The sequence below is a fragment of the Artemia sp. Qi Xiang Cuo genome, chromosome 13 (genome assembly GCF_049724085.1).
Source record: "Artemia sp. Qi Xiang Cuo chromosome 13, ASM4972408v1, whole genome shotgun sequence".
Lineage (NCBI taxonomy): Eukaryota > Metazoa > Arthropoda > Branchiopoda > Anostraca > Artemiidae > Artemia > Artemia sp. Qi Xiang Cuo.
Window position 1 is genome coordinate 49,574,154 of NC_142806.1, and position 19,959 is coordinate 49,594,112.

General features: G+C 36.4%; 1 protein-coding gene across 1 annotated transcript in view; it reads left to right on the top strand.

Moving 5' to 3' along the window:
* Positions 1 to 19,959, top strand: part of LOC148945369 (cGMP-inhibited 3',5'-cyclic phosphodiesterase 3A-like) — a 287,673-nt gene that overhangs the window by 160,764 nt on the left and 106,950 nt on the right. The window contains exon 9 of the mRNA XM_089098771.1: positions 6,371 to 6,484. Coding sequence (XP_088954897.1) covers positions 6,371 to 6,484 — 114 coding nt within the window. The remainder of the gene's footprint in view (positions 1 to 6,370; positions 6,485 to 19,959) is intronic.

Below are 19,959 nucleotides of genomic sequence, written 5' to 3' on the forward strand. Positions count from 1 at the left end.
CCAGGGCATAACTTAAACCCTTGCCCTGAGGACTGTGAGGGAGTGTCCTCCTCAAAAACATATTTTCTATCTGGAAATCAACTCCACTGAACAAAATGGCTATCACAAAATTTTGATTGGATGTGTTTGGGGGAATGATGGGCGCGGGGGTTGGGGTTAGTTGACCTCCAATCACTTTCGACTTTTAAAACGGGTACTAGGCCTTTGAATTTCCAATCGAATGAACATGTCTTGAAGTTTCTACGACAACGTCGTCTATAAAAACCTTATATGCCCCCAGGGCATTACTTAAAACCCTTGCCGCGAGAGTTGTGGGGGAGTGCCTTCCAAAAAACGATATTTTCTATCTGGAAATCCACTAAACTGAACAAAATGGCTATCACAAAATTTTGATGGGATGTCTTGGGGGTATGGAGGGGTGGGGGGGGGGGCTAGTTGCCCTCAAATCATTTTTGAATATTAAAAAGGGCACTAGCCACTCCAATTTGCAATCGAATGAGCCCTTTTCGAACTTTCTACGACAACTCCTTCGATAGGAAGTGCCAGGGTATGGATAAAAAAACAAAAAAAAAAACAACACATTGTGCCCACATCGTTCGGGGGGGGGGCTATATGCCCTCCAATCACTTTCGACTATTAAAAAGGGCACTAGCTGTTTGAATTTCAAATCGAATGAGCCTTTTTTGAAGTTTCTACGACAACGCCTTCTATAAAAACCCTAAATGCCCCCAGGGCATAACTTAAAACCCTGGCCCCGAGGGTTTGGGGGGGAGTGTCCTCCTCAAAAAGATATTTTCTATCTGGAAATCAATACGCTGAACAAAATGGCTATCTCAAAATTGTGATTAGATGTGTTTGGGGGAATGATGGGCGTGGGGGGGGGGCTAGTTGCCCTCTTATCACTTTCGACTATTAGAAAGGGCACTAGCCCTTTGAGTTTCCAATCGAATGAGCCTTTTTTGAAGTTTCTGCGACAACGCCTTCTATAAAAACCTTATATTTCCCCAGGGCATAACTTAAAACCCTCGTCCCGAGGGTCGTGGGGAGTGTCCTCTTCAAAAAGACATTTTCTGTCTGGAAATGAACTACGCTGAACAAAATGGCTATCTCAAAATTTTGATTTGATGTGTTTGGGGGAATGATGGGCTTGGGGGTCTAGTTGCTCTCCAATCACTTTCGACTATTAAAAAGGGCACTAGCCACTCCAATTTGCAATCGAATGAACCCTTTTCGAACTTTCTACGACAACTCCTTCGATACGAAGTGCCCGGGTATGGAGAGAGAAAAAAAACATTGTGCCCACATCGTTCTTTACTTAGGCAGCGCTAGCGCGCTGCCTATGTTAATACAATTTAGAAATACATAAAAACAAGCTAATACAGCAAAAAAAAAATCATAAACTTAAAACCTCTTTGGGGAGGGGGTCAAGAGGAAGGCTTTGAATAGATTGGTATGGGGCAGGAACGTGCGTAGGTGTGTTAGCCTCATGCCTCTGGGTGACGCAGTGAGTTTCTAGTAGTAGTAATTGTAGTAGTATACTGCTATTTCTACTAACAACTCACCGCAGCACCAAGCCACCTGAAGCAAACACAGCTACGCAAGCTCCTCCTCCATCCCAATCTATTCAAAGCCAATCTATTCAACACCCTCCCAGGAAGTTCCCATTTCCCTTAAATCTTTCCTTACGACATCCTCCCACCCCAACTGTGGACGACCTGCTTTCCGTGTAGCCCTCAACGGTTGGCTAATAAGGACCATCTTCGGCAATCTGTCATCCTTCATGCATAGAACGTGCCCCAGCAATCACAACCTTTCTCTCATTACAGCCTTAGGAAGCAGAACTGAACCACACTTATCACACAGCCTACTGTTTGAAATACAGTGAGTCAGGCGGGGACCAAGAACAATCCATAGGCAATTTCTCTGGAAAACTCTTAGCAAATCTCCATATGCTTCTCGGAGCGCCCATGCTTCAGAGCCATTTTCAACTGTGAAAAACCACCCTGAACCTTGGCTATTTTACTTTTAAAATCTTCACTGTTCCCACCGTCACCGCCTTTACTGATAATAAAAATATTTATTTTGTTTTAAATGTTTTCTTGTTAATTACAAAAGCACGTTCCTGATATTATAATAACATAAGCTACTACAGCGTTATAGAAAAATGCAGCCATAAAAAATTTATTATATTTCAATTTATTTTTTTTAATTCCAAAAAGTTTTTCAGCCCATCAATTTCCTTTAAAATGAGCCATTAAACAGCTCTCTACGATGTTTCAGTACCCCGCTATTTGAGAAAAAAAATGCTGTATATGCAGAATATCGCGGTTTCAGCCACTTTTCTTAATTTTCAAGCCAATATATTTCTCATGTTGTTCAAGCTAAGGGACGGTGAATTGCTTATATATGGCTGTAGAACAAGGTAGTTCTAATGGTGTATTTCTTGTTTTAATATGGCTCTATTCTTAATAGTTCTGGGTCATTATATTTCTTAGTATTGGACGTGATCGTCTCTTATTAGGTTGCTAGCTACCGCTGCAACGCGGGTATTACCAGGGTAAGGGAAGCTGTCCACCTGATCGATCTTTTCGTTACCCAACGTTAGCGTTTCATCTTCGCTTATTCCTAATAATCTTCACTCATACCTTATTCCTTTTCATTTTCATTTATCCTAGTTGAAGTAATATATACCCTAGTATTGGTTTACAATCATATAATCAGCAAGGATATGTATTACCGTTGTGTGAGTACGACGTTATCTTATGGACTATTTTATGACCAAATGCTGTATTGGTTATAAATAGATTGTTATATCTATAAAATTGCATCAGTCTATAACAGTTACTATTTTCTTTTCATACACCAAATTGACCTAGGCTAGGATACAATCCATCTCTGCTTCTACCAACCTTGCCATTAATATCTCCTAATAAAAATGCCATATTTCTCCCTGGGATTCCTGTAGCCTTGTGTAAAATGCATCTGTGTCACTACTATCTCTATCAGTTTGTTCTACAGGGGTATATACTACTATGAGTGATACCTTGCACTTCAAAGTCGTCGAATGAACAACTAGTATTCTATTATTAACGCCTTTCCAACTTAAGCAAGAATTAAAACCTTCATTATTCATCATGAGTCCTAGTACCTCCATATGCACCCCATCCCTCCTACCAGATTAAACAAATTCTGTTTCACCTTATTTCATGTTTTCTATCCCAGGGGTAGAAAAAAAGGATACCTAATTTAAGCCGTTACGTCGAAAACTACCTCTAGGAAATGAGTTCCTGAAACTCTTAGCAAATACTGTTAACAATGTCTAAATTCGTCTGTCAAAATTTCAGTACGATAGCTGTTTTTAACATTGTAACATTCCGAGTTGAAATTTCCATATTATTGAAATAATCCAACTATTTTGGCCTTAGAAAAATCAATGGGTCGAAAATCAGTGTAGGTCAGGGACCAATACATCTCCTCAAGTCTAGACGAAACGATTAAGTTGGACTAGAATCGGACAGCAAGAAGTTCCTGGGATCTCCAGTATAAGTGGAATCTTTGTCCAATCTTGGGTCCATCTAGGTCACACCTTTTCCACATTTGGAGATGCTCTTCTATCAAAAAGCGTTGAAGTCCTACGCTAGTCGTCTCAAGCCTATTACCACCGACCCTTTACATATTCATGCGTACAAATGTACTACATTAAAAAGGCAGCAAAAAATAGATAACTTAGCTAGGAAGATGTTTTTCAACCCAAATAAGCCCACAAAAATAAAACCACAACAATAAAACAGAAAAATCAATAAGACTTTGAAAAAGGATGAAATTATCCTAAACTCGAAATCAAAAACATTCTTTTGTGAATTATAATGGAATAGAATGTTACAACATTACTGCAGTTACATCATTACTTACTTTACACATTACTGATATACTGCAACAGCTTTAAGCTAACACAATTCTGTCAATATTGACACAAAATAAATTAATTAAATAATGAAAGGAGTTGCAAAAACGACAATATCAAAATCAAAAGTAGCAAGTGCCCTTTCAAGGGGAATATTATAAGATATATCATATATTATATAAGATATATAAGATATATATAATAAGATATATTATATAAGATATATTATAAGATATATGGAAAACGAAAGGCAATAAAATTAATGGTGGAAATGATGAATAAAATACTGCACAAGGGAATCACGGTGTCTTTCTGCTAGTGAAATAAAACTAAGCTGTCTTGAATGGGAGGGATATGTAATGGTGAAAGTCAGACCGTAGGCATTTCAGGCCAAAGTCCATGGTAAGTTTATGCTGTCTATTTTCCAAGGAAGTCAGATGAAGAAGAAGATTGACATCTTCTTCATACGAGAATTAAAGTTTACATGCAAGAAGTACTGAATGGGTGATTTGGTGAATTATCAACAACTAGGCCTGAAATTGCTCATTTTCAATTAAATATGTATCAAATTGATATTAAAAAGATAATTTCTTAAATCACATTGGCCTGCCATAATATATAGAAGAAACGATCAAAAACTTGGTTTTAAGGGCCAAACGAAAATACTGAAAAACCACACAAAGCGAATATTTTGAGAGGATAACCGCCTCTCCTCTTCAGTGCGAAAAAAAAAAAACATATTTAAGGAAAATGCCAAGAGAAGACAAAATCAAACGCATAAGGTCAATATGCAAAGATGAATACAATTCAATAAAAGCCAAAATTAGAAGAATTAAAACCAAGTACCTGAAAACCATAAAGCGACTGATACTAGTAAACTACTGACAAATAAAAGAAAAATTCATTCACTCAAACGGAACCTATTTTTGATCGTTTCTTCTTGATATAAAATTGTAATTAATGTATGTCTAATTTCAAAGTTGGATTGATAGCAAGTTTTTTTTTTTTAATTCCTCTAATTTATGCTTTGATTTACTGTATGGAATTATAACCAACTATTGACAAAAGACCTATATGTAAACAGCCGCCTTTTTCAATTCCTCTCATGACAGGTGTTATTTTCAGGTAATGAGCTATTTTCATAGGCTTTATAAATAGGCTTATGTGCTATTACTGAACTTAGTCAAATTGTAGGGAGGATATCTGGCTTTGAGTACGTGTTTCCCTGAGAATGACATGCAAATTGTCGATAAGCATCCTATAAACAAAGGGCAATAGGACTTAATCATCACAGTATCTAAGGAAGAGGTGGTCTCTTATTTCGAGCCCTGTTCTACTTTTATTAAGAATAAATAATTGTGGTTTTAGGGATAGATCTAAAGCTGTGTTTGGGATGTGAGGGGCTAAAACTGTTCTAGTAAATAAAATAGTTATTTTCTGTAGACGAGAGCCTGTTAAGTAGCCAAGAGAGTTTTTTCCTATATATGTAGATGGTTATTATGACTAATTTGTTAGGGATGTTCAAAAAGTTCAGATGGAAAAGGAGGCGGGAAAAATATGTTTTTCAAGCAACTTTAAATAGTAAACCTTCAATAAACAAGGAAGCACAAGGTACATGTTAGTGTTGAAGAGCACAGAATTTAGAGAATTCCCACAATTTTTTTTCCGAATAATTTAATTTGCGGCTTGAGCGTAAACAAAAAAAAAAAAAAAATCATTTTTAAGTATTTTTTATTTTTCATTTCTTATGCATTGATAAAAGTTTTCATCTTATTAAACCTGGCTGGTAGGAAGGTAGTCTCTTCCCTCCATTTCTGAAATTTTAAGATTTTTGGAATATAGCTCAGAATTGTACAAATACTTTTTGTGCAATTCCCCCTGTTTTTTTTTCTGCTTTGACACCACCCCAAGTTAATTTCCATGTATCTACCTCAAACCTTTCTTTTATGTCAATTTTAAGAATTTTCCTTAACAGATCTATTCCAGTATTGTTCTTGGTGTTTCAAGTTTGAATTTGGGTGCTCCATTCTGGTTGGGCGACACGCATTCTTAATGGGCTATGAGTACCATCAAGTAATTATATTATCTTGAAAAAATCTAAAATCTTGACACCCGTGTAAAAGACGGAATTTTTTTCAGCATCTGACAGTCTCATTGGATGTATACCCCCTCCCCTTTTTCCAAAACTATAGCTGTTTCCACCTATGTATTGTTATTCGGATTGCCAAAGTTGGTAATTTTTTCTATATTTAACATAACTGTATTATATAACTGAATAACGTATTTACATTGCAGAGATGCTTCTAATTTTCTTCCATAAGGTTTGGCCAGGTTGGGCCCAAAATTCATTTTATCTTATAAATATTATTTTATATAATATTTATTTTATCTTGTTATTTTACCAAATATTATTTTATCTTGTAGTATATTAATTTGAATTTGAAGTGTAAACTATGGATTTTTCAGACCACAATCGGACACATGCAGCTGACGTCCTGCATGCAGTATACTACTTCACTTCGCAACCTATTCCTGGTTTTCAAGTTTTGCCACCAGATATGGAAAGTAGTGATCGAACAGGTAAGTAGCGTCTGAAAACAACCGTTGCATATGAAAAACAAGAACATTGTACGCAAGATATGGGATAGATATAGGGCCCAAAAGATCTATCTCCTTCTTTTTTCGCCCCATTATTTCGTAAAATAAGGGGATCGATTTTATCAGAAGCCACATTTCTGGTTTCTTTCTTGGACATTTTTAACCAATCAGATAAAATAGAAAACAGGAGGGCTTATTTCAAATATTTGAAGTTTCTTATTTGGGTTCCTCCTTGGACTAGAATGGTAGACTGCGGGAGAGATACAGCTTCCCAGATCCTCTTGATGCTACAGATAAGCTTTTTTCCAAGCTTACAGGTTATCTAACCGTCGAACCACTTGGAAGGATTTTTTGTTTTAATGCTAGTTTCCTTTTATTTTTATTTGTTTATTTTATTTTTTAGCTGGGTTATTATTATTTTTGTATTTTATTTATTTGTGTGATACGTTTAAGAGGTTTACCAACCTTGGAGTGGCTTACTTTTCTGAATTGTTTGGTTTATTAATTTTTAATTTGCACGTATTTGCTCCTGTTTTTGTATGTGCTTTTTTTTGTTTCATTTTTTCTTTCTGTTATACTCCATCGTCATGTTTTGTATTTTTGATGGGTTATAAAATAAATAATTTAATTAATTAATTCCGCTTGCCCTAGGTCATTGAAACTTCAAGGCATAGATGTATGACCCGAACTAGTGTCGAGGAAGTTTTTTTTTTGGTAGAAATGACTATTTTCGAAAGAAAATACAAATAAATTTAGCTCCTGAACCCCAAGCCGCTACAGAGGAATCTATTTCTTCCCTGAACTGTGGGTCGAGGAATTGCCGGATTCTAACCAAAATTTAGGAAGGAGGGTCTCTTCTTTTTCTTCAATAAAAAAAATGGAATTGAAGTAACTGAAATAAATAGTTTAATATGAATAATTAAGGCAATGGATATATATATATATATATATATATATATATATATATATATATATATATATATATATATATATATATATATATATATATATATATATATATATATATATATATATATATATATATATATATATATATATATGCGAGGCGTGAAAGCTATCTTTTCTTTTAAAGGTTGGTTATATTGATACTTTTCATTTGTTGAAATAGGGTTGAACTTTACCCCATTGACATTTAAAAATGGATTTTTTTACTAGGTTGTTAATCTTAATCATCATAATACCGGAATCGTCAATAGTACCTGATTGTTTATTGCATATAGGGAATAGTCGCAGGCCTGGATTTATCAATTGGCCCACCAGGCCCTGGCCTAGGGGCGCACAATGCCAGGGGGGTGCAATAAATTATGACTGAGTTTTTTTTTGCAAAAACTGGATCAATGTTATTTATCGCCAAAGGACCAGGTGCACACCGCTGCCATGGAGCCTATTCACAAAAAAAGTGATTTTCAAAAAACACAGGAATTCTGTGACAGGAATTCTGTGCCATTTCTTCCAAGAATGGCAGTTGAGTGTTCGTTATCACCTCTCTTTGTCATTACTTTTGGCTCATCAGTTGCTTTCTGTCCAGTGCTTCCACCATCCCCGAATTTTCAGGGATTTTCCCGAAAATCTCGCAAAAACGGAGAAGCAAAAGAGCTTGGGTCTAGGAGCATCAAAGCTTTAAATCCGGCCCTGAGTAGGGGGGGGGGGCAAAAAGAAATCCCTACTGAAAGCTAATCTTCCTAAATTTCTTTTAGGAAGATCAAGAATTTCTCATTATCTGAAGGATATACCTACTCTTTTGCCTAAAGAGTGTGGAAGTGAAGAAAACCTCACTATCTGAAACAGTGAATCTAATTCGTGAAAATGTGGGAGGGGGGAATCCGTTTTCAAAATATAGGCGGGGGTGATTTTGTTGTCGTTTTTAGTTTTTGTTTTTCAATGAAAATACCAAAAAGGCATTTTCGATGAAACTACAAAAAAGTATTTTTTCAAAATCTAAGGAGGGGAGGGACCTAATAAATTTACCAAGCCGAGGTGTTCCAGATCTGTCTCTTGAGCTAAGACAAAAAAAAGTAAAATGTATAACTTTTAAGGAAGAACAGCTTTAAATATTTCCTGATGAATACATTTCTATAGCACGAATTCTGTTTTTAATATCCAAGTGAGCACTTACTCCAATGTTATAGACTCGCCATTGCTACTTTTGGTCTTAGCACAGCATAATGCAAATCAAGGCTACGTTTCTGTATATATCGATCAAAAATTTAGCAGATAAAAAGATGATGAAACTTCTTAGAAGAAGTTTTACCCCCATGCGCTAGTGCCATTTTTAATGTAACCTTGCTACCGGTATACCTTGACCGTGGCCCTATAGAAAACGTTGAGAAATTCAAGTATCTTGGGCCCATTGCAGCCTGACGCCAAATAGTGGATCTGAAAGAAACATCTCTGTCCGCATAGTAGGCTCGGGGATTACTTTTCAGAAAAAATCCCTATAGGCCAGACACAAGATCTGTAAAATTAGAGGCAACAGAGTAGTTGTTCGAGCCATCAATGGAAAAGTAAAGTTTTTGCTTTGGCCAATCAGAAGAACTATTACTCATCTTCAAAATACGTCACCTTAAGCACAGAGCCTCATTCTCTGTCGTGTCAAACATATGGTGTGTCGAGACGTCCTTGTCTGTGAACCAGAATGTTCATGGAAACTTAAGCCGAAAGGAGAGAAGAAGAAAATCTGGCATAACTTGTAGGAAGACTTGGTTGGAGGAGGGAATCTGAAGGCACGACAAGAAATGGAATAAATAATCGCTAAAGCGATTTTGGCCTACCAAGGCCAAAATGTCGTCAGATGTAATTCTAGGGTGTGGGGGAGAACAGTGCATTGTCTATTTCCCGTCGAAAACTTTCTGGAATTATATGATAATATAAAGGCAGAATAAATATTGAATCCAATCCTTCAATAATTTTAAGTGATAAAATATGGTATAGAAAAACTTAATTAACATTATTATTCATGTAATAAAATAATACAATAATATATCATTTGCTCTATAGTACTCGTAAATACATGCATGTAATGCATATTACGCAATACCATTGACCCGCTAGTAACCACAAGAAAAATGTTGAAGTGGGGGTGTTCAAGGGGCGTTTTAGGAAACCTTAAACTACGTGTCATAAGACAACTTCCACTCTTTAAAGCTTTCTACTATATAGAGACCTGGGATGCCTTCCCCGAGCCTTTAAATTCTTTTTTTTTTATATATTTGTTCATGTGGACCTACCGTACTTTACGACTTACGAAACAGCGTAGACTTACGAACTTATGGGTTATATATCTCCTTCGCAGTATAATTATTATAAGATGTTCTTTTCTCATTTTCGTCAAACCGAATGGATAACTATCGAAAGTTGAAAAAGAGATCATTCGAACGTAAATCCTGAAATGTCGTGCCTTATTAAGTATCAAAACAGATTAGAGGGCACTCAGCCGCCCATCAATTTTAATGCCCTTTACCCCCAGTGCCAAGCGATCCTCGCATGACATTGGATTGAAATTATATGCGAGATTTTGAACAGTTAGGACATGTCCTTCTTACAACACTATTTTAACATCGTGTCACAAAATTTCCTGGACCTTTGCAGCATTTTAGTCCAATTCGAACAAAATAAGTAGAACTGTTTTGATGATTCCATCACAGAAACTGTTCAGTAAATTGTATCTGTCACGTAGCGATGGATTATCCAGGCCCATTCCTCCAAATTTCCACTATTTTCCACATCAGGTTCATACATTTGCTGCTTTGACAAGTTATTACGGAAATCACTCTATCGTTGATTTTTCGTGATAATTGACATAATTGACTGAATGATCAAATCAACTCAAATGTCTTTGAACATATGTCAAATGACAAGAAAATTCCCAAAAATGTGGAGGATTCTCAAAAATATGAATTGCTTTTTGCAGTTTGTGTACCTCCAGGAGAACGAATAACTTCATACTCAACTATCAATCCTCATTACTCAACCTTCCAATTATTGTAATGGACACCAACACCGTAGTCGCGCTAGAAAGTTAATCAATATTTGGTTCTGCTTTTTATTGCACAATAATGCAGGAAAAAGTCTCCAATATTCTTGCTTAGAAGTAACTTCTGGAGACTCTACGGCTCTTATTATTATTCATAACATCTTGGAATCAACATATTTTGCTGTCTGTCTGCAAAAGTTTCTTCGCTCTCTCATTCCAAATATATGTAATCCGATTTCCCTAGAAAGTCAACAAGGGTCCGCATTGTTTTCTAAGTAAAAAGTTTTAAGTCGAAACCTCTGATTGATTAAGCTTCTTCTTCGTTGTGTCTAAACTTTCTATAGAGTTTATAATTAAGGTACGTTCAGTCTACAGACTCTGAGAGTCTTCATTAAACTCTCTGAATTCATAATCAGTTTCAAGCATGAAGTTAAATGTATGTGTCTGGACACCAACTTTGAAGCGAAACTGCGTAGCTCCATAACAAATTTTATCGTATTTCCTATTGTTGAAAATATCGCAAGAGACAAAACTCAAATCATTAACATAATGAGGGATTATTATAATTCAAGTAGATAACGAAAAATTTAAAGTGAAAGTGCGTATCTGGTCGGTTTGGTCATACACTAGGCCTACGGGGTAACGAACAGTAAGTAAGGAATGACGCGGCTCAATAGTAACCGAAACTCTAAAAAACGAAATTTTGACAACAGTAGATATATCAAAAGAATCGGCTTGTTGTACTGATTCTAAATAAGTAATATTCATTAAGTGTATCCCATCAAAAGCTACGAGCCTGATGAAATTGGCTGATTCTCGAAAAAGAGGGAATACCCGCTAAAAGTCAAGGAATCTTAACGAAAATCACACCTTCAGATTCAGCGTATCTGAGAATCCTATTATAGAAGTTTCAAGCATCCATCTGCAATGGAATTTAATGTGGAATTCACCCCCAAAAATGGGGTGAATTTTCTGCTGGGAGGATTTTCCATGGGGATAATTTTCCGTGGGGAGGGAAGTTTTCGGGGGGTGTACCTTCCTAAGGAAATTTTACCCCGGGGGAACGTGCCCGAATTCCAATACGAAATTCACTTTGTGTCTTACTTTCTGTTTGCTGACTCAATTTTGCATGTAAAGATGTTAACGGGAATCGTCTGGGGATTTTTTTTTACCGGGTTGGAATTAATTAGCCTATCTTTCTGTATGGGGAGGGGATTTCCACGGGAGAAATTCTCTATGGGGGAGTTTTCCACTGGATAGATTCTCCATAGGGAATTTTCTGCGGGAGCAAATTTCTACTAGGGAGCGGGAGGAGGTATTTTCGGGAAGAATTTTCCGCGGAGGGGGATTTTTCAAATACAAGTGTTACAAGAAAAATTTTTTTAGCTGGAAGTTTAGTACGCAAGAAATTTTCCGGGGGGAATTTTCAGCTGGAACGGAATTGTCTGGGGGAAATTTCCTGGTGGGGTGGGGGGGGGGCTATTTTACATGAGAAGAACTTTCCATGGAAGGATTTTCGGTGAGGGGAGGAAATTTGCCATGGAGGGGGAGCTGTATTTCCTGGCATATTTAAGAACGATCAGAAATTAAATAAAAAACAAGTTTTTTCAATTAAAAGTAAGAGCAATATCAAAACTTAAAACGATAAGAGATTTTTACGTATATGAGAGGGTTACCCCCTCCTAAACATTCGCTCTTTACGCTAAGGTTTCTTTTGGAACTTTTGAAAAGACTTATTATCATAGGCAGTGTGATAGCCCTGTCTAAGTAAAGAACGATGTGGACACAATGTATTATTTATTTTTCTTTCTTCTCCATACCCGGGCACTTAATATCGAAGGAGTTGTCGTAGAAACTTCGAAAAAGGCTCATTCGATTGGAAATTGGAGTGGCTAGTGCCCTTTTTAATATTCGAAAGTGATTGGAGGGCAAGTAGCCCCCCTCCCCACGTCCATCATTCCCCCAAACACACCCAAACAAAATTTTGAGATAGCCATTTTGTTCAGCGTAGTTGATTTCCGGATAGAAAATGTCTTTTTGAGGAGGACAATCCCCCACAACCCTCGGGGCAAGGGTTTTAAGTTATGCCTTGAGGGCTTATAAGAACGATGTTGACACAATGTACCATGTATTTTTTTTCCTTTAAAGCAGGGAATATCATATAGAAGGGGTTGTAATATAGTCCTCAAAAGGGACTTATTCGATCGAAAATTAATAGCTATAGTGCCCTTTTTAATAGTCGAAAGTGATTAGAGGGCAACTAGCCCATTTTGTTCAGCGTAGTTGATTTCCAGATAGAAAATATCTTTTTGAGGAGGACACTCCCCCCCAAACCCTCGGGGCAAGGGTTTTAAGTTATGCCCTGGGGGCATATTAGGTTCTTATAGAAGGCGTTGTCGTAGAAACTTCAAAACAGGCTCATTTGATTGGAAATTCAAGAGGGCACCTAGCCCCCCCACGCCCATCATTCCCCCAAACATATCCAATCAAAATTTTGAGATAGCCATTTTGTAGGATAGTTTATTTCCAGATAGAAAATATGTTTTTGAGGAGGACATTCCTCCACAAACCTCAGGGCTAGGGTTTTAAGTTATGCCCTGGGGGCATATAAGGTTTTGTATAGAAGGTGTTGTCGTAGAAACTTCAAAACAGGCTCATTCGATTGGAAATTCTAAGGGCTTGTGTCCTTTTTAATAGTGAAAAGTGATTAGATTTGAGCTAGCCATTTTGTTCAGTGTAGTTGATTTCCAGATAGAAAATATGTTTTTGAGGAGGACACTCCCCCACAACCCTCAGGGCAAGGGTTTTAAGTTATGCCCTGAGGGTATTAGGTTTTTATAGAAGGCGTTGTCGTAGAAACTTCAAAACAGGTTCATTCGATTGGAAATTCAAAGGGCTAGAGCTCTTTTTAATAGTCGAAAGTGATTGGAGGGCACCTAGCCCCCCCCCTCCACGCCCATAATTCCCCCAAACACATCCAATCAAAGTTTTGAGATAGCCATTTTGTTCAGCTTAGTTGATTTTCAGATATAAAATACGTTTTTGAGGAGGACAATCGCCCACAACCCTCAAGGCAAGGGTTTTAAGTTTTGCCCTAGGGGTATATATAGTTTTTTATAGAAAGTGTTGTCGTAGAAACTTCAAAACAGGCTCATTTGATAGGAAATTTCATAGGGCTCGTGCCCTTTTTAATAGTCAAAAGTGATTGTAGGGCACCTAGCCCCCCCCCACGCCCATCATTCCCCCAAACGCCTGCAATCAAAATTTTGGGATAGCCATTTTGTTCAGCGTGGGCTAGTTGATTTCCAGATAGAAAAAATGTTTTGAGGAGAACACTCCCCCACAACCCTCAGGGCAAGGGTTTTAAGTTATGCCCTGGGGGCATATAAGGTTTTTATAGAAGGCGTTGTCGTAGAAACTTCAAAACAGGCTCATTCGATTGGAAATTTAAATGGCTAGTGCGCTTTTTAATAGTCGAAAGTGGTTGGAGGGCAACTAGCCCTCCACGCCCAACATTCCCCCAAACACATCCAATCAAAATTTGAGATAGCCATTTTGTTCAGCGTAGTTGATTTTCAGATTTAAAATATGTTTTAGAAGAGGACACTCCCCCACAGCCCTCAGGGCAAAGGTTTTAAGTTATGCCCTGGGGGCATATAAGGTTTTTATAGAAGGACTTGTCGTAGAAACTTAAAAACAGGCTCATTCGATTGGAAATTTAAATGGCTAGTGCGCTTTTAATAGTCGAAAGTGGTTGAAGGGGAACTAGCCCCCCACGCCTATCATTCCCCCAAACACATCCAATCAAAATTTGAGATAGCTATTTTGTTGATTTTCTGTAGTTGATTTTCAGTAGTTGGAGCGTAGTTGATTTTCAGATTTAAAATATGTTTTTGAAGAGGACACTCCCCCACGACCCTCAGGGCAAGGTTTTAAGTTATGCCCTGGGGGCATATAAGGTTTTTATAGAAGGCGTTGTCGTAGAAACTTAAAAAAAGGCTCATTCGATTGGAAATTCTAAGGGCTAGTGCCGTTTTTAATAGTCGAAAGTGATTAGAGGGCAACTAGCCGCCCCCCCACGCTCATCATTCACCAAACACATCCAATCAAAATTTTGAGATAGCCATTTTGTTCAGCGTAGTTGATTTCCAGATAGAAAATATGTTTTTAAGGAAGATACTCCCCCACTACCCTCAGGGCAAGCGTTTTATAGTTATACCCTGGGGGTATATAAGGTTTTTATAGAAGGTGTTGTCGTAGAAACTTCAAAAAAAGTTCATTCGATTGGAAATTCAAAGGGCTAGCACCCTTTTTAATTGGCGAAAGTGATATTATAATAAATAACCGAGTCAAACGCAAAACGAGCAGAAATTAACTTAAGTTGGGCGCAAAACCCCTATGCCTTCCCAAGGCCAGAACAAAATTTGCACTTTACTGAAAAAAAAAAATATAAAAATATACTTTCATAACTTTAATAAATCAAATAATATTAACCTTTTGATTACTAAATATCAGTATATGTATACTAAACTGACAATTCACGTTCATTTGTATTATTTCAGTAGAGTGCAAATTTTGTTCTGGCCTTAGGAAGGCATAGTGGTTTTGCGCCCAACTTATATTAATTTCGGCTCGTTTTGAGTTTGACTCGGTTATTTATTGTAATTTCTGTTCGTTTTGGGTTTCATTTATTTAACGATGCTGTTTCACGCTTGGTAGATTATTTTATTTTATTTTTGCTCATTTTTTGTTTAAAGGAGTTCTTTACTTTTCTTTGAAAAACTTATTTTGCGGAATTTTTTTAATTAATTCTAAGTAAACGGCCCTTGTGTTTCAGGAGTCGTTCTTAAAGAATTGGGACAAAAATTCAAACTTTAGCGTAAAGAGTGAGGTATTGAGAAGGCGGTGACCCCCCCCCTCGTCATAGAAATAATAATTTATGTTTGTTTTAAGTTTTGATGTTGTTCCTTATTTTCAATCGAAAACATTTTTTTTCGTTTTTTAATTTAAAAAAAACCCTTGTGATGGCAGTGGCAACGGAAAAGAAGTGCTGAACATGTGAAGATCACATCGTTATTTGTTTGTTAATGAAAAATAGAGTTCTTTTTTTGTATGTAAGTTAACACTGGGTGTGGCTGGGGTGAAGGCCAATCCCTGCCAACGATAGGGGTCTTCCATTCTCATTTATGTACAGCCTGAGATGCGTTGTGTTTTATGCCGCACAGCAATCCTATTTCGCCCAAGGCAAACCTTCTTTTGATGGACCTAATTGAAGTGCCTTGTGGCTTTTTAGCACCTTTTGGCACCATGCCGTTCAAATTTTTAGATATAAAAGCTTTTGATACGTTTAAGTTGATGACTATCCTGGAATTTTCCCATATGTTATTTTCATTATATCCCCTTGCAAATAGTTTTCCTAAAAATGGAAGTGACTATTATGGTTAGGGGAGGGCGAAGGGGGCAGTCGCCAAACTCCTGTTTGTAGTAACTATTGCTCGTTTTAAGTTTGACTTAAGTATTCGGTTTAATTTTTACTTGTTTTAAGATTTATTTATCCACCTATATCAGTATCTGTTTTCTCTATGTTTGATATGATCATTTATTTTAATTTCTGTTCGTTTTTGGTTGCATTTCTCCCTTGATTAATTAAAAAAAAAAACTTTTAAATTTTTAATTTAAAAAAAAGTTTTTTCCGAAGGAAGTAAAGAGTGAAGTTAAAACTTAAAACGAACAAAAATTATTACTTCACTGCCTATCTAACATATATCAATAAAACTAATGCAAATAAATCAACTGGTGACATTTCCCTATGTTTACAGAATTACCGATAACTAGCGCTTTACTGAAAACACAAAACAATATAGGAGTGTTGGTACGGTAAAAGTAAACCTTTTAAGGACGCTTTTTACAGTATAAAAGTAAAACATATTTAGATTGTTGTTTTATTTATTTTTTCGCTTAATTTGGCGTCACTTTTGCACAATGGGCTCAGTTCAGTGATTGACTGTCGTTTTGGATCTGAAAATGACATTTCATGATTATTTTGTAGACAAGTTTGAAGTGAAGGAATCTTAGTAGTATTATGACTACAAACTCGCTTTGGAATTGGTACCACAACTTGAAATCCTCCGTTTTATAGAGAGAAATAACTGGATTTCCAGAGTTCATATTACGGTTGATATGTTCTTCATTTCGAGTAACAATAAGGTGAGACCAAGATGTTATCTGATGAATCAATCCATTATTTTATATGCTGTGTAATGACTTTAAACTTATTTTTTTTATGCCTAGGTTTTTAAGATAATTTTAATTGTATTCTGAAAGTTACTGATATCACAGCTCCCGTAGGACAATGAAAAGCGTTATAGATTAGTTTGCTGTTGTGAATCTACGTATTTACTTTTGACTCCTAAATCAATATTCTTGTTTTTTATACTTGGCTTTCGTGTTTTCAGTAAAGCGCTAGTTTTCTGTAATCCTACAAACATAGGGAAATATCACCAGTTGATTTATTTTCATTAGTTTTATTGATATATGTTAGATAGGCTGTGAGGTAATACTTTTGTTCGTTTCAGTTTCAACTTCGCTCTTTACTTCCCTCGGAATAAGTTTGTTTTTCTTAAATTAATCTATGGTCGTTTTTGATAAAAATTTGATTTAGAAACGACACTGCTATGACCTTTTCTATTTATATGGAATAATTTATGTTCGCTTTAGCCTAAGTTTTAATGTTAGTCCTTAGTCTATGTTGAAAACTTTTTTTTTATATAATTTCTAATCACCTCCAATCTAGGGGAGATAAGACACCTCAACCCTTACTAAGGAGCTGAAGTAAGAAGCTGTACAAGAATTGAACTAAAATAAGTTTAGAAAACTTATAAGCTTAGGAAAAAATAAGTATAGAAAAAAAAAAAAACATAGTGTAGTTTTTTTTTGTAAAAAAAAAAATTAAAAAGAATAAATATATTTTAATTCTTTGTTTTAAAAAATTGAATTTATTCACACTTAAGAAAGTAGCTGCAGGCGAGTAGCTTCTACACAAAAGGTTAACTGAGCGGACATGTTTGTGTATCGACATACTTTCGGAAAATTTTTCTAGCGCAACAGAAATGTGCCTTTAGGCTCAGGGATTTATTTGACTTGTCCCTAAATAAAAAGCCACTCATTACTCAGAAGTGATTGTAAATTTCAAAAAAAGATCATTTCTTGTCTAGGTACGATAAATAGTATTACAAACTAAGTTATGTTTTCAATTCAAACATTTTGGGAAGAAGGGAGAAAACTATAATTGAAAAAAAAAAAACACCCATGCAGGAATCTAACGCAAGACACTCTATTTCGAAGTCGAACGCTTTACCAACAAAACCGCGCCTCTAATAATGTAATTTGATATATTATTGCTTGTACCTTCATTGCGTAGCTTATTAAGGGGGCTTGGAGGAGGATTATACGAAAGGTGTTCTTGCAAACCTCCCGTTACGGGTTTTGGACCATAATTATTACAATGATGATTTCGTTTTATACTTTCAACCTTTTCTACTTAAGAAGTGATACCAAAAGTATTGTTTTTAGTGCTATATCACATTTACGGATAGTAGAATTGATAAACTTCACGTAGATATGGGCAATAGCTTTCAAATGAGCCATTAAACGTCACTAAAAAGTACTGATAGCCCACTAGCCTCAGCTTTTCCACTTGAGACATGGCATCAAAAGTGCCGTGTTTGTGCTATTTGGCATTTATGGATGGTAAAACTGATTAAAAGCACGTAGGTATGACCAATAGCTCTCAAATCAGCCATTAAACATCTCTCGAACAAGTTCTTACAGCCCACTAGCCCCTAGCTTTTTTCACTTGAGACATGGCACAATAGTGCCATTTTTAGTGCCATTTAGCACTTGCAGGTTGTGGAATTTATAAAAAAAAAACTAAGATATGAGAAATAGCTTTTATGTGAGCTATTAAACATCTGTCTACGACGTTTTTGTAGCCCGCTAGCCCTGCCCCTTAAGACATGGCACAGAATGTGCCATTTTTATTCCGCATGGCACTTTCAGATGGTGAAATTTATGAAAAGAACGCAGGTGTGAGAAACAGCTTTTGAATGAGCAATTAAGCATCTCTATGATGTTCTGCTAAACCGCTAGCCCTGAAAAAAAAAAAAAAGGAGATAGATCAGTGCTACCCATACAAAAAAGTGACTTTCCTTGTTGTTCAAGGTTCGGGACTCTAACTTCCCGCAAAAGGCTTTTTGACTATGCTGATTCCAATAGCACACTTTTCATTTTGATCTGACGCCATTTTCGAGGGGTTTCATGCTTTTTTCGATTTTTTTCTTTTCGCAATAAGCTTTTATTTTTACGAACAGAAATAATAGTTACCATTCCTGAATCAGTGTCAGATGAAAAATTTTTTTCACTAGGTAGTTTTTTTCTAATCGTGTTTTTCAACTTTTGGTTACTATGGGCTTTTGTTCGCTCTTTACTAGGTTGCAGCTGCTGCTGCAACCATGATAGTAATTTTTGGACGTTTTGAGTTTCAATTATTATAGAATTTATTTGTGATGGTCGTAAGTTTTGTATGGCTGTTCACTTTGCTTTGGGAAACTTTTTCGGAAAGTTTTATTTTTAATTAATCCGTGTAAAAGTAGGTTATATTTGACCTTATACTTTTACCTCGACTAGCGTATACACCCTTGGTTCCAGTTCCAGAATTAGCTAGTGACCAGTTTTAGGTGAAAAGAAGAGAAAAAGTACTGAAACGTGGTCGAGACAACAGTGTTCAAAACATAAAGCAGAATGGAAAATCTTTTGCGAGAAGGTGGAAAGAACGACAGAAAATTCGAGGAAGTAGTAAAGGGAAAGGGCACAGGAAAAGGGAGCTGGTATATCTTCGGGAAGAAAATGCCTAAGAATGGGAGAACTCTGTGAGGCGCGGGTCCAAATCCCTCCCTCCCTTCCCCTGATTACGCACTTGATACTATATATCTTTCATATTTAGATTGTCATAGTTCTTATGGTTTCATAAGCTAAATCTTAGATTCTAGCTAGAATGTTACAGATTCTTGCCACTAGATTAAGTAATCTCTATGATTTTTAATTTTCATAAAGAAAATTCAGAATCGGTAACCCGGATATTATTCAGCGAAGTAACGACCCTTAACAGACAGACATGAAAACACTGCCTTAACCCTTTCATGTCTGTGGTCACCATACGGATACCCCTCGCCCCCTATTTTTTTTCTCTCGAGTCGACAAAGTTACAACCGTGATTTCTTTTCCACTAGATAGTGCTTGCTTGGCTCTATCGCGTTTAAATTTATTATCCATCAAGGCTTTACCCGAGCGGTCGAGCGAGCGTCCAAGTTTAGACAAAACATAAAATGTCGAAAAAGAGGAAAAGTGCAGATTTTGACCTCCAGTACCTGGACATTTCTGATAAGTTCAGAGCCTGATTATGACA